The 23860-nt window shown below is 41.9% G+C and overlaps 1 protein-coding gene and 1 long non-coding RNA gene across 2 annotated transcripts in view; one reads left to right on the top strand and one right to left on the bottom strand.

Moving 5' to 3' along the window:
* PLXNA4 (plexin A4) overlaps nt 1–23860 on the top strand; it is a 715975-nt gene that overhangs the window by 496042 nt on the left and 196073 nt on the right. The window contains exons 8-9 of the mRNA XM_075857507.1: nt 1586–1685; nt 17915–18029. Coding sequence (XP_075713622.1) covers nt 1586–1685; nt 17915–18029 — 215 coding nt within the window. The remainder of the gene's footprint in view (nt 1–1585; nt 1686–17914; nt 18030–23860) is intronic.
* On the bottom strand, nt 2313–23173 carry LOC142749452 (uncharacterized). The gene is made up of 3 exons (XR_012882412.1): nt 23099–23173; nt 22820–22893; nt 2313–2497 (listed from the first exon to the last, which is right to left on the bottom strand). It is a non-coding gene; the product is annotated as an uncharacterized LOC142749452 (long non-coding RNA).

Below are 23860 nucleotides of genomic sequence, written 5' to 3'. Positions count from 1 at the left end.
TCAGCAAGGGATCAAATACTTATTTCCTTCACTGTACGTGCCAAAGGTAGCGAAAACCAGATGTGAACATAGAGATATCAGATTGATGTAAGCTGGTGGCCAAATTTATTAGGAGGAGACCAACATCCTCCTAATAGCGTATAGTGAGGCTTGGCTACTTGCTATTTTCTGTAAAGGAAGGCAGATTGAAACAAATAAGGTCCACAGTACAGAGTAAAGCAAACATCACTGTTTAATTAAAAAGGGTTGTCCTAATCGTACAACCCCTGTCCATATGCTCTCTTAGGACATATGGATGTCGTAGAGGGGTGTCCCTTGCTTGGGACTCCCTCTATTAGCCACAACAGAGAGCCACTACAAAGGGAGGACTCTGTTATGAAGGATTTTGCGTAATATTATATTAATAATGTTTTACACAGCCAGTTGAAGCTTCCCCGGCGATCTGCTGAACAAAGTGGTTGTCTGGATTCGGCTCATTTTTATCAGAAACCGAAAACAAATTACATAAAAAATTTAGTAACTAACTTAATAACATTGTTGTTTTAAAGCATCCAAAGACATATACTGTAGTACAGTTAAAAAATAAATTAGCATTTTGGAATTCTAATGGCATTGGTATAAAATACAGAGGTTGGCAGTTGGTGATGTGCTTTCTAGTAAAATCTAGCACTGAGCTGCTGTGTATATAAATAGTTTGAGACTCTTCCCCAAAGCAATAATTATTCTAAAAATATGAAGCGTTCAACTGAAGTGAATTTGCATTGATTTAATGATCATGCTGAATGTGTAAAATATTAAATCTCCCCATTCATAGCAGGGTGCTCTAGGTGCATGGATACAGTATGCCCCTGAAGGGGGATTTTGGAAATACTTTATGCAGAGAATATATTTCTACAGTATGTAGTGTAATGTTCTATTATACAAGCTGAATATTTTTATTAGTTCTAAAATTATTTGCATATTGCTTATATTCTTATAAGGTAAAGGTACTAACAAAAATGAAATGGTTATTCCCATCACAGAAAGTGATGGTATATTTCTAGGATATGTTATTTCTTTCTGTTCTAAGGGATCAATTGCCAGAACCCCCACCTATCCTGAAAATTAAGGGTCTGGCACTGAGGCCCCTTCACAATTTGTCCCTGCACAGCGGTGCTCCCAGCCATTCACTGTGCAGGAAAGTGCATTACAGCTCCATTCAAGTGAAGTCCGTGCACAACCAATGGCAATGAGCGAATCTGTGCAGAGAAAAACTTTGAAGGGTCCCAGCTCTAAACCAGCCGTGGTCTAAAGCAAAATTTCAAATGTAAGTTTATCACAAACATTCTTATTTTATTTAGGGAAGTGTCAGGTGCTTTTTCTAATGGTTCTAAAACCCACTTGAAGGTAATAACTTGTTTACAATCAATCTCTAAAGCATTTCTGCCTTTCTTTTTAGAATAGCAGTGTAACGGTAGTGGTTACTTTTATTTTTTTACAGTATGTGAATGACTGTATGCTGTCTACTGTGATTAGTTAACATACTGTAGTACCACATTTTACCACTAGGTTATACTGACTGGTTATTCATTTGTATTATTTCTAGGTGACCATCATATTGTCCAGCTCCAACTTAAGTCCAAAGAAACTGGGATGACATTTGCCAGTACAAACTTTGTCTTCTATAACTGCAGTGTTCATACCTCGTAAGTATTATGCTTAATACAATTTTAAAGCCATGAAAACCTTTAAATAGTTTTTTCTATTAAATCAATGTTTTTTCTTATTATGAGTACTTTTTTAATTGACTGTTATTATTAGTATGATTATTTTTTTTACTTTTTACAATGCAGCCTCTATGTATCCTGTATAAGTAGAAGCTGTATCATTCTCTCTGAGCCTAATCCGTCAGTTCAGCTGAACTGACGGCTGAGCTGAGAGGGGGTCCTGCGTGTCTGACGCAGGATTCAGGACTTAGATGTAATAGATATCAGCTGCATCTTGTGTGTCAAAGACACGCAGGACCTACTCTCAGCCGAGCTGTTCAACTGAACTGACAGAATCGGCTGAGAGTGAATGATGTATCGTGAAAAGTAAAAAAGTATTTAACAACAGTAAATTAAAAAAGTGCTTAGAATAAAAAATACATTGATTTGATTTAAAAAAATAAATAAAACTTTCAAAGGTATATACAGCCTTTAAATTAGCAAATGAGATATATGTACAATACATGTTATAGTTATTAATATTTTCACACGGACATCAAAAATAGGCCAAGGAGACAATGCATAATTCGGTATCCTTTTTCAAACTGTTTTTATTTTATATCTTTCGCTTGTATTTTTTGGTTTCCATAACAATCAGAAATTAAGAGGAATTGTTGTGTCTGACTTCTAACCCATATGCCATAAGCACTATTCTTCTCTCTACTGCTCCATTCTTGTTCTCAGCTGGTTGTTTTAGCATGAGACAAAGCATCGTGTGCCATGTTAGTTGTCCCCAGCAGTTTGCATCTTATCTGAAAAAGACAGGTTTACAAATGAATTTTCAGCAAAGAACTATCACCAGGCTATCACCACTAAAAATGTTTGATTAAATATATTGTTTTTTTTTCTGATCCATAATGTGGCCATGTTTATGAGGCCTAGTGAACATTTCTGGGTAGACTTGAAAAATAGTTTTTTATGCCTGCTCCCTTTGCTACTGGACAGAGCTTTAACAATTTTGCAAAAAAAATGGGAAACTTGCATGATTCAAAAGACAGATAAACTTGCATGGTGACTAGTAAGTCCACTATACGGGCGGGTTCACACATAGCGGATTTTCACTTAAATTCCGCTGCGGACACTCCGCAGCGTTAATCCGCAGCGGAGCCGTTTCTCCATTGACTTTCACTTTAATTTCGCAGTGTTCGTTTACACGATGCGTACAATTCCGCTGCGGAGCATAGGCTGCGGAGCGGAATGTGGTGTCCGCAGCATGCTCTGTCTGTTGCGGAGCAGTGGCGGACTGGTTGCGGACTCATGGCGGAATTTCTCCATTGACTTCAATGGAGATTCTAAGTTCCGCAATGAAGTCCGCAGCTGTCATGCACATGTTATGTGTGGTGCGGAGCGTATTGGTTTTTTAACATGACATTTCTTCATTCTGGCTGGACCTATGTATTTCTAGGTCTACAGCCAGACTGAGGAAGTCAATGGGGCTCCCGTAATGACGGGAGCGTTGCTAGGAGACGTCAGTAAATAGTCACTGTCCAGGGTGCTGAAAGAGTTAAGCGATCGGCAGTAACTGTTTCTGCACCCGGGACAGTGACTACCGATCCCAATATACATGTATCTGTAAAAAAAAATGAAGTTCGTACTTACCGAGAACTCCCTGTTTCTGTCTCCAGTCCGGCCTCCCAGGATGACGTTTCAGTGTAAGTGACGGCTGCAGCCAATCACAGGCCAAGCACAGGCTGCAGCGGTCACATGGACTGGCGCGTCATCCAGGGAGGTCGGGCTGGATGCCGAAGGAGGGACGCGTCATAAAGACAACGGGCGGTAAGTATGAATTTCTTTTACTTTCACTAGGGAAAGTGCTGTCCCTTCTCTCTATCCTGCACTGATAGGGAGAAGGGAAGCACTTTTCCCGCAGTCCGCAGCAGCTAGTCCGCATCCATTTTCTGCACATTTTGTGCAGATCCGCAGCCGTAATCCGCAACCCGGATTAGGTGCGGCATTGATGCGGACAGTTGCGGAGGAATTCCGCCATGTGTGGTCATGCCCTACCAGTAAAATATTGTAAAATATATGTCACCTTTGTGCTTACCCTAAAAATGTATACCTAAAAAGTCTAAATATAAAAATTTATTAACAATTATCAGTACAATATGACACAATGTATATAATATATCATTTACTTTATTTATATTTTTTGGCATCTGCAGAACTTTAACAGATACATTTTTAATAAGACTTGTTTGTTAAATTGTGTTACACAAGACATGATAAAGTCCAAGGGGAGTATTTTATGATAGTACAGTAAGTGGTGAGCTTATTCTTACCGTGTATACGTATATTTAGTTAAGCCGATTAATTTCCCTATATATCTTATAATGTGTGTTCCTTGATGAATAACTAAAGAAGTTAAATAACAGTATGTCTACAGTGAAAAGATTTTGCTCTATACTGTATATAGTAACATTAAATGCTGGCTTGAGTTGATCTTTAACAGTTTTTTTCATTTTAACCCCTTCCCTCTTTGGCTGCTTTTGACCTTCCTGACAGAGCCTCATTTTTCAAATCTGACATGTTTCACTTTATGTGGTAATAACTCCGGAATGCTTTTACCTATCCAAGCGATTCTGAGATTGTTTTCTCGGGACACATTGGACTTTATGTTACTGGCAAAATTTGCCCGATACATTCAGTATTTAATTGTGAAAAACACCAAAATGTAGCGAAAAATTGAAAAAATTAGCATTTTTCTCAATTTAAATGTATCTGCTTGTAAGACAAGCAGTTATACCACACAAAAATGTTGCTAACTAACATCCCCCATATGTCTACTTTAGATTGGCATCGTTTTTTGATCATCATTTTATTTTTCTAGGACGTTACAACGCTTAGAACTTTAGCAGCAATTTCTCACATTTTCAAGAAAATTTCAAAATGCTATTTTTACAGGCGCCAGTTCAGTTGTGAAGTGGCTTTGAGGTCCTTAGATATTAGAAACCCCCAATAAGTCACCGCATTTTAAAAACTGCACCCCTCAAAGTATTCAAAACAGCATTTAGAAAGTTTCTTAACCCTTTAGACATTGCGCAGGAATTAAGGCAAAGTAGAGGTGAAATTTACAAAGTTCATTATTTTTTTCCAGAAATTCATTTTGAATCCATTTTTTTTGTACCACAGAATGTTTTACCCAAGAAATGCAACTCAATATTTATTGCCCAGGTTCTGCAGTTTTAGGAAATATCCCACATATGGCCCTAGTGTGCTACTGGACTGAAGCACTGGCCTCAGAAGCAAAGGAGCACCTAGTGGATTTTGGGCCTCCTTTTTATTAGAATATACTTTAGGCACCATGTCAGCTTTGAACAGGTCTAGTGGAACTAAAACAGTGGAAACCCCCCAAAAGTGACCCATTTGGGAAACTACAACCCTCGAGGAATTTATCTAGGGGTGTAGCAAGCATTTTGACCAGCCAGTTTTTTTGCAAACATTTTTGGAACTAGGCCATGAAAATGAAAATCTACATTTTTTAAAATAAAATGTAGGTTTAGCTAATTTTTTTTCATTTCCAAAAGAACTAAAGTAGAAAAAGCACCACAACATTTGTAGAGCAATTTCTCCCGAGTAAAACAATACCCCACATGTGGTAATAAACGGTTGTTTGGACACACGGCAGGGCTTAGAATGGAAAGTGCGCCATTTGGCTCTTGGAGCTCAAATTTAGCAGGAATGGTTTGCGGAGGCCATGTCGCATTTGCAAAGCCCCTGAGGTGACAAAACATTGGAAACCCCCAGCAAGTGACCCCATTTTGGAAACTATACCCTTCGAGGAATTTATCTAGGGGTGTAGCAAGCATTTTGACCGGCCAGTTTTTTTGCAAATATTTTTGGAACTAGGTCATGAAAATGAAAATCTACATTTTTTCAAATAAAATGTAGGTTTAGCTAATTTTTTTTCATTTCCACAAGGACTAAAGGAGAAAAAGCACCATAAAATTTGTAAAGAAATTTCTACCGAGTAAAACAATACCCCACATGTGGTAATAAACGGCTGTTTGGACACACGGCGAGGCTGAGAAGGGAAAGAGCGCCATTTGGCTTTTGGAACTCAAATTTAGCAGGAATGGTTTGCGGAGGCCATGTCACATTTGCAAAGCTCCTGAGGGGACAAAACAGTGGAAACCCCCAACAAGTGACCCAATTTTGGAAACTACACCCCATGAGGAAATTATCTAGGGGTACAGTGAGTAGTTTGACCCCACAGGTGTTTTACAGAACTTATTGTAAGTAGGCCGTAAAAATGAAAATCTACATTTTTTCAAAGAAAATGTAGGTTTAGGTATTTTTTTTCATTTCCACAAGGACTGAAGGAGAAAAAGCACCACAACATTTGTAAAGCAACTTCTCCCGAATAAAACAATACCCCACATGTGGTCACAAACATCTGTTTGGACACACGGTAGGGCTCAGAATGGAAGGAGCACCATTTGGATTTTGGAATGGTTTCTGGGTGTCATGTCATATTTGCTGAGCCCCTGTAGTACTAGTACAGTGGAAACACCCCAAAAGTGACTCCATTTGGGAAACTGCACCCCCTGAGGAATCATCTAGGGGTATAGTGAAAATTTTGATCCCAAAGGTTTTTTGCTGAATTAATTAGAATTAAGCCATGAAAATGAAAAATAATTATTTTTTCCAACAAGATGTAGTTTTAGATACACATTTTTCATTTTTACAAGGAATAGAGAAGAAAAAGCACCCCAACATTTGTAAAGTAATTTCTCCCGAGTACGGTAACACCCCATATGTGGTTATAATCAGCTGTTTACATATATGGGAGCATTCAGAAGAAAAGGAGCGGTATTTATCTTTTGGAGCGTAGATTTTGCTGGAATGGTTTGCGGACGCCATGTTGCATTTGCAAAACCCCTGATGTACCAAACAAAAGTGACCCCGTTTTAGAAACTACACCCCTAAAGGCATTTATCAAGGGGTGTAGTGAGAATTTAGACTCCACAGGTGTTTTGCAGAAATTAATACGCAGTGGATTGTGCAAAGTGAAAATTGCAATTTCTCCACTGATCTGCCCATTCACCGCACAAGATGTTGTGCCCCTAGAGAATCTTACCCCATAAATTGTTAAGCGGGTTCTCCCGGGTATGGTAATGCCTTACTTGTGGCCATAAATTGCTGTTTGGGCACACTGTAGGGCTAAGAAGGGAAAGACCGCCATTTTGAGCATGGATTTTGCTTGGTAGTAGTTCTGTTTGGGGTTTTGCTGGTATTTCAGTTTATAATGTGGGGGCATATGTAATCTGTGCGGAGTACATCAGCGTATATCTAAGCTGCGAGGAGTACATCAGGGCATAATAAGAGGGTATAATAATGGGGTAAATAATACAATTGTCCATAGGTGTGTGTTACGCTGTGAAGCGATCCGTTATGCGCAGGCCGGTGTCACACTGATAAACAGTTTTCTTTCTTATTCCCCTTTTGTAACGCTCTGCACCTTTTGGGGACTTTTTCTCCTTCGTAGTTTGGGAAATATTGCTGAGAAAGTTTTGCGCTGGTATAATACGGGCGCCCTCGCTTCCAGCGGATGTGCTGTGTCCATTCCCTTTCCTAGTTCCTAAATACTAGGGCCCTGAAACTGAAGGAATGTTCCCCTCCGGCCTGCGCATTGAGATGTTTTTTCATCACAGCATTTCTAGTGCCGTAACTTTTTTATTTTTCAGTTGATTGAGCGGTATGCGGGCTTGTTTTTTGCGAGACGGGCTGTAGATTTTATTGGTACCATTTTGGAACACATACGACTTTTTGATCACTTTTTATTTCATTTTTTGGTAAAGGAAATTACCAAAAACAAGCAATTCTGGAATAGTTTTTTATTGTTTTTTTTATCGGCATCCACAGTGTGCCCTAAATTACATGTTAGCTTTATTCTGCGGGTCGATACGATTACGGCGATACCAAATTTATATAGTTTTTTTTATGTATTGCAGCTTTTGCACAATAAAATCACTTTTTTTATCAAATCATTTGTTTTCTGTGTCGACATTCTAAGACCCATAACTTTATTATTTTTGCGTGCAGAAAGCGGTGTCAGGGATTATTTTTTGCGGCACGGATTGTCATTTTTTATTAGTACTATTTTGGAGTAAATGTGACTTTTTGATCACTTTTTATAGCATTTTTTGGAAGGAGATGTGACCTAAAAACAAAGATTCTGGTGTTTTTCATGTTTTTTTTTTTACGGCGTTCACCGTGCGGGATAAATTACATAATTGTTTTGTAGTTTGGGTCGTTACGGACGCGGCGATACCAATTATGTATAGTTTTTTTTATTTTTACGGTTTTTCCCATAATAAAAGACTTACTATGGGAAAAAAGTCAGTTTAGCTTTATTTTTATTTGAAATGTGTGTGTTTTTATTGTTTTACAACATTTTTATTTACTTTTTTTTACTTTTTTTACTTGTCCCACTAGGGGACATGAGGGCCTGATGCCCCGATCGCTACTCTAATACACTGCACTACATACGTAGTGCAGTGTATTAGCGCTGTCAGTTATTCACTGACAGCAAGCCTATGAGGACTCGCCGCAGGCGGGTCCTCATCGGCTCCCGTACAAGGCAGACTCGGACGCCATTTTCTGGCGTCCGATTGCCACAACAACCCTGCGATTGCATCACTGGGTTGCCGATCGGGAGAAAACCTATCAGATGTTGAGCGCAGCATCTGAGGGGTTAATCTGCCGGATCGGAGAATAGCTCCGGTCCTGGCAGTTACAGGAGGGTGCCAGCTGTATAATACAGCTGTCACCCCGCGGTGATGGTGCCGACTCTGCTTCTGAGCCCGCACCATCACTGCGCCGTACATATACGGCGCTTTGCGGGAAGCACCTCCCGACAGTGCCGTATATATACAGCGGATGTCGGGAAGGGGTTAAAGTAAAAAACTATTTGCTAGTCATTTGTCCAGTATCACTTACTGTTCTGTTTTTTATTGTTCTCAACTGTGTTCTTGCTCTTATTTGTGAGTAATTTTTCTCTGTCATGTTGGTAGTATTTGCACAGAATAAAGAGAAAAAACATTTAGTAGTTTCATACAGGGCTAACATCAGAAATTTCTGGGCCCCATACAGCCAAGGAGTCTGTTCCCCCCCCCTCACTATTGGGGCGGGCGCAAAGTTAAGGGGTGGGAGGTAGGGCAGCAGTGAAAAGCAAACTAGTAGGGTCTATTTGGAGGGGCAGGGCAGAGACAGCTGGTGGGTATCAGGGGCGAGGTGGAGAGACTCAGTGCCAGGGCTTGGTGGGGGAAGGAGGTGGGGATTTATGGGAGAACAGAAAGTGGCATGGGTGGGAGGGTGGCCAGGGGAGACGCAACCTGACAGGGACTCTGTGGAGGGACAGGGAAGAGACAGGGACTCTGTGGGGGGGGGGTGGGGGCAAAAATGGAAACAGTGTGTGTGCAGAGAATCTGGTTGCAGGGGGGCAACAGAAACAAAAATTATTGCACTGAAGCTGCTGCATGTACACAGCAGAGTCAGATTTAGTTCTGGCTGCTGCAGTCCCTAAGATCTCCTACTGCCACACCTTGGTGATTTTTTTTCGCCTTCTCTTCTCAAGCAGCACACACGTCATCTGTGTAGACACCAAACAACAAAACTAATTCAGACACCAGACCTCTAAATAATTTCAGACCCCAAACCAGAAAAAAATTCAGACCCCCAGATCAAACCTCTTAAGTAATTCAGACACCTTTCCACCAGACCCTTACCTGCCGTCACAGTTCAGCATTCAGGCTTTTATGGTCTATCTAGTGGATTTGGAATTTGATAACAAAACATTTATTGATGGGGATTATCTGTCCAATTTTCTATTGGTGCCTCTTTATAACTACATGGGATTATATCTCTATGGTACTGTAAGCAAAGAGTGACAGTAGGTGGCTATGTGGTGGAGGCAGGGAGGAGGTGCGAGGTAACATGGCCTCTGTAAGGGGAAGAAGGCTGTAGCAAGGGGGGATATGCCTAGTGGCAGGAAGTAGACACTACGTAGCATGAGCAGGGGGCACAGATTAAGGGGCTCTGTAGGTGAGAGGGCAGTGAGGAGACACCTTGGCAGGGGCTTTGTAGGGGGGCAGGTGGCACACAGTAGGCGACAGGGGCTTTTTAAAGTGTAGCTAAACGTTTAACAAACTTTTGACATGTCATAGTGACATGTCAGAAGTTTTGATTGGTGGGGGTCCGAGCACTGAGACCCCCATCAATTCACTAAAACAAAGGAGCTGAAGTCCTCGTGTGAGCGCTCAGCCGCTTAGTTTCTGTTCGGCTTTTTTCGGAAAGCCGATTTATCGGAGTAAGGGCTCATAGACTTTCTATTGAGTCCATCCTCCGATACATTGTTTTCCGGAAAAAGCTGAACAGAAACGAAGCGGCTGAGCACTTCAGCGGCTTCGTTTTAGTGATTGGTGGGGATCTCAGTGCTCGGGCCCCCACCAATCAAAACTTCTGACATGTCACTATGTCATGTCAGAAGTTTGTTAAACGTTTAGCTACACTTTAAGGTAAAAGAACTTGCCTGGCTGCGTGTGGAGGGAGGCCGAGTCATAAAAGATAAATTTACATTACAAAAATTATATGGATCATATCTTCTTCACCCCCTTAGGTATTATCTCACTACCCACCACAGGTTTAAATGCTATGTAAGCCTTTGAATGTTTTTTTTGTTGTTTTTTTTTAATAAAAAAGTTTACCAGTCTGTTTGGTGCTACTTTGTAAAGACTTTTTTTATTAAAAATAAGTTTTACTTTATGAGATACAGCTACTTTGTATCCTGTATACAGAGCAGCTGTATTGTGCACTGAAACCTTTATCTGTCAGGTCCACGGGACTGATGGGTTCAGCGTCAGCGGGTCCTGTGTGACTCTGTTCAGAATTTAGATGTGATCGATAACAGGTGGATCCTGACCCACCGACACTCAAACTGTCAGTCCCCAGGACCTGACAGATACGGGTTTCAGCTCTGTATACAGGATACAAAGCAACTGTATCTCAAAAAGTAAAAATACTTTTTAATAAAAAAATTTACAAAGTTTCATAACACACGCTAATAAACTTTAGTTTTTAAAAAACAACACTTTTCAGAGGTGCACATAGCCTTTAAGATCTCTCCCCCTCCCCCAGGTATCCTCTCTCCTTCCTCTACCCCCCAGGTATACTTCCTCACCACCCTTCAGATATCCTCTCTTCCCTCCAGTTATCATCCCCCTAGTATAATGCCTCCTTCAGTGTCATCCACCCCCCATTATTATCTCCTACCCACTACACCATCTTTTCCCTCCCCACCCAATAACATCTCCCTGCCCCATTGTCATCTATCCCCCCCATAGAAAGCAAGTGTCTTAGCCACATCTGTATAATATCCTCTTGACACTGAAGCACTGCATTGTATCACTAGCAGCAGCTTTACCATGGGTCTTATCTACTGTGCTGTGTAACGGGACAATAAACCTGTCTTCTCCCTCTGGTTACACAGCACAGGAGATAAGAGCCGACATAAGAACTGCTGCTAGTGATACAAGACTATGAAGCAGTTCTGAGCGGGTATAGTACAGACATGGGTAACACAGTGCTTTTCATTGGGGGGGATATGATGTGAGGTGGCTCCGGGCAGCAGCAGCCTGACACAGACATTACATACTCACCGTGTCAGAAGTTTTCTGCCGTTGCTGCATGATTCCTCAACTGGACTCAAAACTCCCGCTGTCTTTCAAGTCACCACCCCTTGTCTCCTCCACAAACACTGTCACGCCACTGTGGAGGAGGAGAAGGGGGTGGGCACTATGTGAACAGCGGGCCCTTATGTTTTTACTTTGGTTTAAAGAACGGGCTCCGGCTCTGTAATGGGACCTTTTCCTTTCACCAAAGTGAAATCATAAGGACCCCACTGCTGTGAGCAAATGGATTCCAGCAGTGGAGAGCGGGCCCCCTTTTTTAAAATTTATGGCCGGCCCCCTGACGGCAGTACCGCCAGTAATGCCCTGATGGCGGCCCTGTATTCATAAAGTGAAAAATTGATAATAGCAAAACATTACACTATGAAAAGGATGTTTTAGGACAAGAATACTAGGCATACTGTACATGAAACTATGGCAAAGATAATCTTGTTATTGCTCACTGGAACTTTTAGATTTCTAAGCTACAATGTGAATTTTTCAATTCTCCTATTGGTTACACTGGCGTTTTTGTGTCTCCAAATAGAGCCTTGTATGTACAGTGTTAGAATTTTTTTTCCCCAATTTTTAAAAAATGTTTTTGAAATTTAAATTTACCTGTCAGTAACAACTTTGGCCACTTTGCTGTCAGTATATATTTTTTTCCGAAGGAATAAAGCAACAAAGCAGCATCATTTTGCAGCTTCTATATTATATTATTCTATATAAAAGCTTGAGTAACTTTGTAAATACAATGCATTATTTCTAATTAATAATCTAACGTCCGACTTGTCCAGATGACTTATCCTTGAGGTAGGTCATCATTGTGTGAGTGATGGATGTGTAGAGGTGACAATTTAGAAGACACAGAAGGTACTATTGTAAACTTTACTGAACACTTCAGGGAGAACACTTGTTAACGATCTCTTAATCCCAGCCCAGAATGGTAAAACCCGAGTTTGGGAACGCTGACCCCGTGGGAATCCCTTATAAGAGTGGTAGCACTTGTCCTTATGCACCAAAGCCACTGTGCCTTTACCAGTCACAGTGGGAGCTGCTCCAGTGAAATAAACAGAGTTTTGCATACTTGCGGTTGCTAACCACTACTTTTTGAAGAAAACCTGACTCTCCATCTCTGCAGTTGTCCCAGAAATTATCTTGCCTTAGGGTGCGAATGGGCAGCAGCAGTACTTTATTGTCCCCTTTAGTAGTATGTAAAAGGAATCCACTCATACTAAGTGTGCTGCCCTTTTAAGACTACATTCCCCACGCTTGAAAACGTTGTTCTTTAAAATCTTGCCAGCAATACACGAATAACACGTTTACTTTACAATAACTTGACAATATACTTGAACAGTATTGTCAGAAACTAGACATGGACCGCACATCCACAATATATAAGTTGATCTTAGCCGCTAGACATCATTTATAAAAATGAACATGAGGTTCTTTGTTAACATTTTCATCAAACTGTATAAGCCCACTTGCCACTTCAAGGCGACCTCTTTCAAAGTGGGTCCCTACTCTATAGGTTGCAGCACCTATATTATGCCTAGCGGCTCAGATCAACGTATATATTAGGGATGTGCAGTCCATGGCTAGTTTCTCACAATGCTCATATTGTATAGTCTATCCTCCTCAATTTTTTGGGGGTTTTACTTGGCACCAGCACTCCACGCATTTGACCCAGCTGATTTTAATTTAGGAATGAGCTCATAAGTGTTTCTGCTCTTGCTTGTGCTCTCAATTGGCCACTGGGAGCGCATGGTAAGGCGAGCTTATTCCATCTGTTCACATGCTGTGGTGCTGTGGGATAGTATCTGTTGTTGTAGTGCTGCACTTGTGGGGGGACGTGGCCCAGCGTCAAGGAGGCTTGGCGCAGCCTGATAGCATGGGTGTTTTTGGGCCTCTGAGTTGCTCCCTCTGCAGGTGCGGTGCTGCGGTGGCGGTGGCCTCCATACGGTGATGCAACTGATAGAGTAGGGACCCACTTTGAAAGAGCTCGCCTTGAAGTGGCAAGTGGGCTTATACAGTTTGATCAAAATGTTAACAAAGAACCTCATGGTCATGTTTATAAATTATGCCTAGCGGCTCAGATCAACGTATATATTGTTAATGTGCGGTCCATGTCTAGTTTCTCACAATACTGATACTTGAACGGTGCATGCTGATAATCTCACCATTATCTACTTGTCTGTAAGGGTATGTTCACACAAAAAAAACCATCTGAAAATACGGAGCTGATTTCAGAGAAAACAGCCTCTGATTTTCAGGCGTTTTTGAAGCTGAAAATGAAATTTGGAGCTTCTTTTGAGGCTTCTTTTCAGGCGTTTTTTGAGGCGTTTTTCAGGCATTTTTCATAGTGTTCAATGGAAAATCAGCTCCAAAAAAACGCTTCAAGAAGTGACTCGCTACTTCTTTTTACGGAGCGTCGTCTTACGCTCCGTTTTTTAAAACCGAGATGTCAAAAGACGCCCCATATGAACTAAATGCTGCTTTTTCCATTCAGCTTCCGTTTTTTCCGGAGTTTTTTGAGGCGTAAACGCCCCGAAATACGCCTAAAACACTGCGTGTGAACATACCCTAATACCGCATGGTGTCTGAGTGCATGGAGTTGAAGAGCCTTGGCTGGATTCCATTACAGAAGAATGCAAGCGGATGCCACTGGAGCTGGAGTAATAGGCTGTGCCTACAATAACCTCTTGCCACCACACACACTCCCCCTCAGCCTTCCTAACCTATTTATAATCTACCCACCCTCTTCCACGCATCAGCACTGCTGGCGCTGCTACGTGTTGCCTTTCCCTACCCCTTCACATCAGAGAAGGATCCCCTCCCTTTCAGTGACCTTGCACTCCTAGTGTCATTTCTCACGGTGCACACCGGACGCTGCTGCCACGATGACAGGATGCTTAGACGGCTTGGGAGGTCTGTTCCCACAGCACTTCCCAGCTATGCAACTCCTCTGCACCCAGTTGACTATGCGCACTGACTCTCCATTTAAAGTCTATGGGAATTACCGAAACAGCCAAAGGCAGCACTCAACTGTTTCCTGCATAGTTATTGAATGGAGCGGCCAGCACATGCTTAACCCATAACTCCATTAAATATTCTCCTCACTGCAGATAGAGCAGTGAGAAGGAACAAGGAGTTCGAGCCCCCTGTTCTCGCGATCGGTGGCGTCTCAGCGGTGGGGCCTACAGAGATCAGACAATTGTCGATTACTAGATTCAAAATAAATAGATCACAATAGTAATCTCTCGTCATTTGAAATACATCTCTAGTAATATTTTAAACCCCCCCAACATGTGCTCTGAATCGTAGTAAGAACATTTTCTCTATTTAGCATTCCCATAGATTGCACCACATTCACAGTGATAATTTCATTATAAACAGTTGTATGTCACTGCTTCCACATTCTCTGCCAGAAATAAAAATGTAAGAAAAATAAATAAATATTAATAGCAGACTACGTTATGACTTGACACAATATTATACCGTATACATTTTTAATTAGAATAATCAGAGTGAGTGCTTGCTATCAATTTGAAAAACAAGTATTTCATTGCTTCTACATTCTATTAGATTTGTTTTATGGCATCCCCAACACCTCCTACTGACTGTGGGTAGCTGCTATATTTTCATGTATTTTATATTAAATTGCTACAATCCTCATATGCTCACTGAAGTCACATACAGTGTAATAACCAAGAACTATTTGGATATGTTAAGAGGCCCTTGCGTGAGTGAGTCTTTCATGACATGGACAGCTGGCCTTGAGTAGAGATGAGCAAATCAATTTTACATTAATCAAATTCGGACCAAAGTTTTTTAAAAATGTGTGATTCAGCTGGAAAATGACAGCTGCCATTTTACAGATTAGAAAAAAGGATCACATGACCTTGGATGGGCTTCCCCATAATGCCTTGCAGACAACCTTTCCAAAGTGCACTGTGGGTCACCCTCCCTCAACCCAAATATGTTGCTGTTACTTTTACATTACAAGCTGGCTTAGCGTTAAAGAGCTTGAAAGGGGTTGGATTGCCCTTGGATACAGTCATATTAGACATCAGAGAATCAGACACAAATTTTCAAGGCAATTGGGGCACTTTCTATTTGCAGTGAATCAAATCGACCGGTTCGAACAAATCTGACCCAAAACGAATTTTGGGAAATTTGCTTGTCTCTAGTATCGAGTAATCCTATTCTAATGGCATAGTTAGATTATTGCAGTAACATAATAACTAATGTGTAGATTATACTGTTGCATATGTTACATGCTATATATGAAATTACTAAATGCTCCCATCTCTAAACATTCTAAAACAAATGAACATATGCAGGACCCTTAGCGTTTGTTTGCTCTATATCAGGGGTCTCAAACTCGGCCGGGTAAGTGGGCCGCATATAGGAAAAATGGGAAGTTGACGGGCCGCATTACTTTCAAATTTGATACAATACAAACTTATTGTTAATCAATTAGTTATTTGAACTACTATAACACTATATTACTATAATAATAATACTACATTACTACAATACTACATTACTATAATAATACCGCTAGGTTTAAAATTTGAGATATTTCTCCACACGCTTATTTCAACAATCCAGTTTTCCAGTTTAAGTGTCGCTAAATGCAGTCCGGAGGCTCAGTTAGAAGCGTTTGGCAGACACACGTCAAGATTGGGCAGCCACTTTTTAGATAGTGCCACAGTGCCCTCGGTGGATGCTGCCGCAGTGCCCTCTGTGGATGCTGCCGCAGTGCCCTCTGTGGATGCTGCCGCAGTGCCCTCTGTGGATGCTGCCGCAGTGCCCTCTGTGGATGCTGCCGCAGTGCCCTCTGTGGATGCTGCCCCTGTGCCCTCTGTGGATGCTGCCACAGAGTCCTCTGTGGATGCTGCCACAGTGCCCTCTGTGGATGCTGCCGCAGTGCCCTCTGTGGATGCTGCCGCAGTGCCCTCTGTAGATGCTGCCGCAGTGCCCTCTGTGGATGCTGCCGCAGTGCCCTCTGTGGATGCTGCCGCAGTGCCCTCTGTGGATGCTGCCCCTGTGCCCTCTGTGGATGCTGCCACAGAGTCCTCTGTGGATGCTGCCACAGTGCCCTCTGTAGATGCTGCCACAGTGCCCTCTGTAGATGCTGCCACAGTGCCCTCTGTAGATAATGCAACACACCCCTAGATAGGGCCATAGTGCCCTCCACAGATGCTACCACAGTGATGTCAGGGTCTTGCCAAGAGCTGGAGTCCCGGAGCAGAGCCGCTTCTAGCACTCGAACTACAGTAGATTTGTGACTGCAGCTCTGGATTTGTTTGGAGTATGGGACCTGATATTACAGTACAGTTGTGACTGCAGCTCTGGATGTGACTGGAGTATAGGACATGCTGTAACAGTAGAGTTATGACTGCAGCTCTGGATGTGGCTGGAGTATAAGACATGATGTTACAGTAGAGTTGTGACTGCAGCTCTGGATCTGACTGGAATATAGCACATGATATAATAGTAGAGTTGTGACTGGAGCTCTGGATTTGTTTGGAGTATAAGACAAGATGTTTGCATCTGCATCTACTGATCTTGCAGTAGAGTTGTGAGTGTAGCTGTGGATGTCTCTGGAGTATAGTACATGATGTTACAGTAGAGTTGTGAGTGCAGCTCTGGATGTGACTGGAGTATAACATGTTACAGTAGAGTGGTGACTGCAGCTCTGGATGTGACTGGAGTAAAGTACATGATATAATAGTAGAGTTGTGAGTGCAGCCTGGGATTCCAGCTCTGCTCCTGACATCACTGTCCATATATGGTCAGAGATGTCAGGGGCAACCCCAGAGCTGGAGTCCCGGGCAGAGCGCTAGTAGGCTCTTCCTGGGACTCCAGCTGTGCTCCTGACATCACTGGGACTCCTGCTCTGGGGAAGCCCCTGACATCATTGTCGATGTATGGACAGCGATGTCAGAGGCTTCCCCAGAGCAGAGCCTATACTAGTGCTCTGCCCGGGACTCCGCTCTGGGGAAGACCCTGACACACTGTCCATATATGGACAGCGATGTCAGGGAATTCCACAGAGTCCCGGAGCAGAGCCTATACTAGCGCTTTGCACAGGACTCCGCTCTGGGGAAGACCCTGACACACTGTCCATATATGGGCAGCGATGTCAGGGAATTCCACAGAGTCCCGGAGCAGAGCCTGTACTAGCGCTCTGCCCGGGACTCCGGCTCTGGGGAAGCCCCAGACATCGCTGTTCATATGTGGACAGCGATGTCAGGGAATTCCAGAGTCTCGGAGCAGAGCCGATACTAGCGGCTCTGTGTCCCGGGCCGCAGATAACAGCCCCAGGGGACGTATGCGGCCCGCGTGCTTGAGGCCCCTGCTCTATATCAACCTATTGATCTTTTGATTAGTAATTGCAGTGGCATTTACTTGGCAAGGTAGTATTTCTAACTTAGGTTAAAATGTTATTTATACCATTTGTATTTTGAATTTCATATATTTCATTCATATTTTCAGGTGCCTATCTTGTGTGCAAAGTCCATATCAGTGCCATTGGTGTAAATATCGACATGTGTGTACCCATGACCCACAGACATGCTCCTTTCAGGAAGGACGAGTCAAGATGCCAGAGGTAATGATTCTATGTTCCAGTCTATTATATTTTCTTTAAAAAATATCTGTAAAGAATTAGTTATCTTCGATCCCGGCCCTTACAGTGATGTGTCGGCTTTAACCTACAGCCAACATCCACTGGTTATGGAGTGAGCTGACTCTGTGAACCGCTCTTTGCTCCCCTTACCGGCCATGACGTACAGTTGCATTAAATGTCTAGAAGAGGTTAATATAAGATAAGTAATGCAACGGTATTCAACTTAACTTTTATAAAGGACTGTAAAAGGAGGGATTCACTGAAGTGATATATGAGTAAAATATATAACTTTATTTCATAACTCTCTAAAAACAGGGGTACAATCACCACTGTGAAAAGCCCCACCATGTGTATTAAAAACGTATTAAACAATAACTACCAAGTCCTGATTCAATTGTGAACCCTCTATGACTGAGTATATTATAAAGATACCAATCTGGAATCAGCATTTGAACATGGGTATAACAGTAGTTTAGACCCTAAAACACACTGGAGCCCGCGATAACCACACCAGAAACTCCTAATGCTAAGGTATACAACAATGCCACTGTCCCCTATGCTGATTCCTCATTTAACCCGACCCTATCAGCGATATCTATGCGAGCATGCTTCCGTGGTGTACAGCAGAATATCTGCTGTTGAAGTAATATCGCTGGCATCCTGGCCAGAGTGACCAAGCTACAGACCCCTGATGATAAGTATAGAAATGCGTAGGGTCGGGTTAAATGAGGAATCTTAGCATAGGGGACAGTGGCATTGTTGTATACCTTAGCATTAGGAGTTTCTGGTGCGGTAATCGCGGGCTCCAGTGTGTTTTAGGGTCTAAACTACTGTTATACCCATGTTCAAATGCTGATTCCAGATTGGTATCTTTATAATATACTCAGTCATAGAGGGTTCACAATTGAATCAGGACTAGGTAGTTATTGTTTAATACGTTTTTAATACACACGGTGGGGCTTTTTCACGGTGGTGATTGTACCCCTGTTTTTAGAGAGTTATGAAATAAAGTTATATATTTTACTCACATATCACTTCAGTGAATCTATTAATTTTCCTATGTTGTGGGAGCACAAATTATACGTATCGTTTAATACAGTGAATTATGACTGTAAAAGGAGGCAAGTTTTACAAATACAAAGAAAAATGCGAGGAATAAAAAGGAATATATCATACCTATGTACCTATAGATGGGTCCTTTCTTAGCTTTTTTTCTACTACAACATATCTTGAGATGTGTGCCATGACCAGCTTTAAAAGAAAACATGATTTTGCGATACTAAGATCATAAGATGCCTATGCTATATCTGTCTAAGTGCGTGGCCACCCAGTGCTTGTAAAGTGACTTTCAGCTTGTCAAGGGTTTGCTAGCATGCCATGATATTGTATTTAATTTTTTTACATGAGAAATTTGAGTCCTTAACCGAATTCAAGCAAAGATAAGGAAGGGCACATGTGTATGAAGGCATATAAACATTATGGAGAAAGGTCCCCCCACTCGGGATCTCCCTTTAAGATCTCCCTCTTGCTCTAGCGGACCTGGCCCGTCCATGCATTACACAGTTGAACATTCCTTTGAATGGCAGCATGTAATGCTACATTTCCCCTGTAGTGGCTTTCTGAAGGGAAAATCTATGGCCAAACACGATTATCCCCAATAATAACAGCTGATCGTGGGGAGTAAGAAAAGCTGGACCCACGAAAAATCAGCTGATTGTCAGGTTAGTGTCTATTTAATAAGCTATAATTATATCCCCGTTTAATATATTTTCTGGGGGTAGCATAAACTTATTGTTCACACTTTAAGATTCTCTATTAATTCTGCAAGTTTATCTTGATATTTTCCTATTGGTGCATAAATATTGCAACCAGAAAGAAATATGTCCAAATGATAATGTCAGCACAGCCTCAGATAAAGTGACATATTTTTGTTAATACTTCTTATTGACACATGTGTCAGTCCACTACACAAGATAAATTGGACATTGAAAATGTCTCGGAGCAATAAACGACCTTTGTGACTGATTTGAATTGACTAAAAACATAGTAGGAATCCAATGGTGTATCATTTAAAGGACAGGTTCTATAAGGAACATGCAGCTTGTCACCAGCAGAAAATGTCAGCTGAGACTCATTGGTTGTACATTTGCCTCTATTTCCTTCCCTTTTGGTACAATGCTATTTTTTTCCTCTTGTCTAGGAAATGTATAATTTCTGGTAATATTTTCAGCCAGAGACTTCTAGCTCCAGATGTGCCTTGTGCAATAATGACTACGCAATATTTCCAAGTTCTAATTGTCTATTATCTATGTGATAACAGCGTGTTGTGCGCTATAGCTGCCTGTAATGGTTCTCAGAGGAAGCTATTATTGCTGTCATAAACTGCAGCACAAGAAAAGATAAGCAGAAAAAATACAACTTTCAGCAGAGTTTTTTTTTTTCTTTGTGGCCTTTAGTTTTGTCACCTGAAGGAGTTGTCATAGGAACAGTTTGTGTCGCTTTTCTGGGTCCTCGACAGTGGTATAATGGTCCCTGTGGTAGGGTCAGACTGGTGGTTTCATTATTATTATCAAATGTAAGTGGATGAGATAGAGAAGGAAACTGCAACAAATTGGAACCAACAAACTTCCTCTGTTTTTCATGTATACAATCGTTGACATATTTATAAAAAGTGAATGCTGAGGATGTCATGCAGTAATATTTCTATGGTTTATTCCCTCAAGATTAATAAGTTTCTTTAGTTAGATAGTGCTGTGGTTAACTTAAAGAGGCTCTGTCACCCCCCTATCTCCTACCTAATCTAATAGGCACTTTGATGTAGATAACTACTGTTTTTGTTTTCTAATAAAACGTTTATTATTGACCAAGTCATGAACATTTTTCGATTTATGCAAATTTTTTCTAAATGCCCAACTGGGCGTTTTTTTGCTTTTCACCAAGCTGGCGTTGTAAGGAAAAGTGTATGACCAATCAGCGTCATACACTTCTCTTCATTCCAGCCCAGCTGGATTCATAGCACAGCGTGATCTCGCAAGATCACGCTGTGATGTTACTTCCTCCCGCAGGTCCTGCGACGGAAGACTGAACAGACATCGCCTCCAGCCGCAGTAGATTCAGATAAACGTCCTGGCATGACTGGAGGCGATGTCTGTTCAGTCTTCCGTCGCTCCGGTGAAGGACCTGCGGGAGGAAGTGACATCACAGCGTGATCTTGAGAGATCACTCTGTGCTGTGAATCAAGCTGGGCTGGAATGAAGAGAAGTGTATGATGCTAATTGGTCAGCATCATACACTTTTCTATACAACGCCCACTTGGTGAATAGAAAAGAAACACCCAGTTGGGCATTTCGAAAAAATTTGCATAAATCGAAAAATGTTCATAACTTGGTAAATAATAAATGTTGTTTCAAAAAAAAAAAAAAATAAACAAACAAACAAACAGTAGTTATCAGCATCAAAGAGCCTATTAGATTAGGTAGGAGATAGGGAAGTTATAAACTGCTGACAGAGCCTCTTTAATAATATCTCATCAGGATTATCTTAATGAATAGCTGCCATATGTACTGTACTTCATGCAGAAACATAACAATAATTATAGTTTAGCTCTATATTGTATGTACTAATTGCCACAGCTTAAAAAAGAATAAATATTTTACTAACACATACTAACAGAAATAAAGTGTTGGGACACATACACATTTCACCTACACAAGCTTTTATGACATCCCATTCTAAATCCATAGGATTTAATATGTAGTTGGTCACCCCTTTGCAGCTAAAACAGCTGCCTCTTTTCTGGGAAAGCTTTCTACATATTTTTGCAGTGTGTCTGTGGAAATTTTTGCCCATTCATCCAGAAGAGCATTTGTGACGTCAGACACTGATGTTAGACGACAGGACCTGGCTAGAAATCTTCTTTCTAGTTTATCCCAAAGGTGTTCGATGTGGTTGAGGTCAGGGCTCTACGTGGGCAAGTCAAGTTTCTCCCCACCAAACTCACTAAACCATAACTTTATGGACCTTGATTTGTGCACTGGGGCAGAGTCATGCTAGAACAGGAAAGGGCCTTCTCAAATCTGTACCCAAAAAGTTGAAAGCAAACAATTGTCCAAAATATCTTGATATGCTGAAGCATTAAGATTTACATTTACTAGAACTAAGGGGTATAGTCCAACCCCTGAAAAACAACCCCATATCATTATTCCTCATCCACCAACTACAGTTGGCACAATGCAGTCAGACAGGTAACGTTCCCATGGCATTTGCCAAACCCAAACTCGTTCATTAGACTGCCAGATAAATAAGCATGATTTGTCACTCCACAGAACATGTTTCCACTGCTCCAGGGTCCAGTGGTGGCATGCTTTACACCACTCCATCCAATGCTTGGCATTGTGCTTAGTAATGTAAGACTTGTATGTTGCTGTGCAGCCATGGAAACGCATGCCATGAAGCTCCAGTGGCATGGCTAGGTGCTTGATTTTAATCAGCACCATGCCTGTTCTCCAGGTCTTAACCTGGGGACCCTTAACTATCAACTTCAAATGCTTTCATAAGGGTTGGCTTTTCTGCAAATATCAGAAATATACCCTCTCTGTATATTAGGGGAAATTGACTGATCTTTGATTGCTACTTCACCTTTGGGGCCTTTGTGAGTGCTTAGACCTGCCTAAGAATCCTTTAGTATTTTTGTGGGCCAGTACGACCTTGAAGATGCAATATAAAACAAGAGTTATAATGGCTGATGTCCGCTCCTGCCATTGCGTACTTACCTCTCAACGGTGTCTTCTCACTCCCGGCTGGCACCACATCTTTCTTCCATCCCAGGGTATTTTTTCGAACAAACCTATACAAAAAATGGTAATTGGTTGAACTTTGATTGCTACTTCTCCTTTCGAGCCCTGTTGTATTATGGGCCTATTATTATATGGGAGCTTGGGCCCGCCTAAGAATCCTTCGCTACTCTAGTGGGCTAGTTCAACCTTGGAAATGCAATATAAAACAAGAGTTATTATAATAGCTGCTGCCTGCTTCCGCCGCTGTGTACTCACGTCTCCACAGCGTCTTCTGGCTCTAGGCAGGCGCCCCATCTCTCGTCCATCCCACGTTGTTAACAGCCTTCCCCCTGGCTCTCCTCCTAGCTCTCCTTCTACTGCCTCTAGTGCACGTTTGCCCTCCCTTCTCCTCTTAAAGTGACAGCGCACGCCAAATTCCACCCATGCCTGAGCAATTAGGTTCCATACTCTAGCTTGCTAGTTGTATTCGCCTAATACTTGTAGTTGGATTATTCGTTACCTATTCTGCCTAAACTCAGGCTTGTCTGCCTACCGCCTGCCCATGCCCTGACATTTGCCTGTTTACCACGACGATCGTCTATTGCCTGCCCTGATATTTGGCTTTTTAACCATGAGGGAATGTCTGCTGCCTGTCCTGACCTACGCTAATGCCAGACTCTGCATCTTGCCTACTGTTATTGTACCTGACCTGTCCGTGTCGGCTGTTGCCAGCAGACACTACTCTGGATGTAGGAACCTGGAGATTTTAGCAGCCAAGACTCCATATGGAGGTTAAACGGTGAACACCTAGCTATCCCCTAGACTCCGCTCCTTAGTTTAGCCCTACCCCAAGTCCATTGCCAATACAGTGGGTCCACACGATCCTCTGCAGGCTCATTGACACTCACTATCTCTACAGTCGCCGTGGCAGCTATCCTTTGTTTGCAGTCAAAACAAGCATCTACTGTATCTCATTATTGCACCATGATTTTGGAAAAACAATCATTTTCCTCTATCAGGCTGTGTGTGGGATTCTCA

This window comes from Rhinoderma darwinii, chromosome 3 (assembly GCF_050947455.1).
Source record: "Rhinoderma darwinii isolate aRhiDar2 chromosome 3, aRhiDar2.hap1, whole genome shotgun sequence".
In the NCBI taxonomy this organism is placed as follows: domain Eukaryota; kingdom Metazoa; phylum Chordata; class Amphibia; order Anura; family Rhinodermatidae; genus Rhinoderma; species Rhinoderma darwinii.
This window is presented reverse-complemented; position numbering and strand designations above follow the sequence as displayed.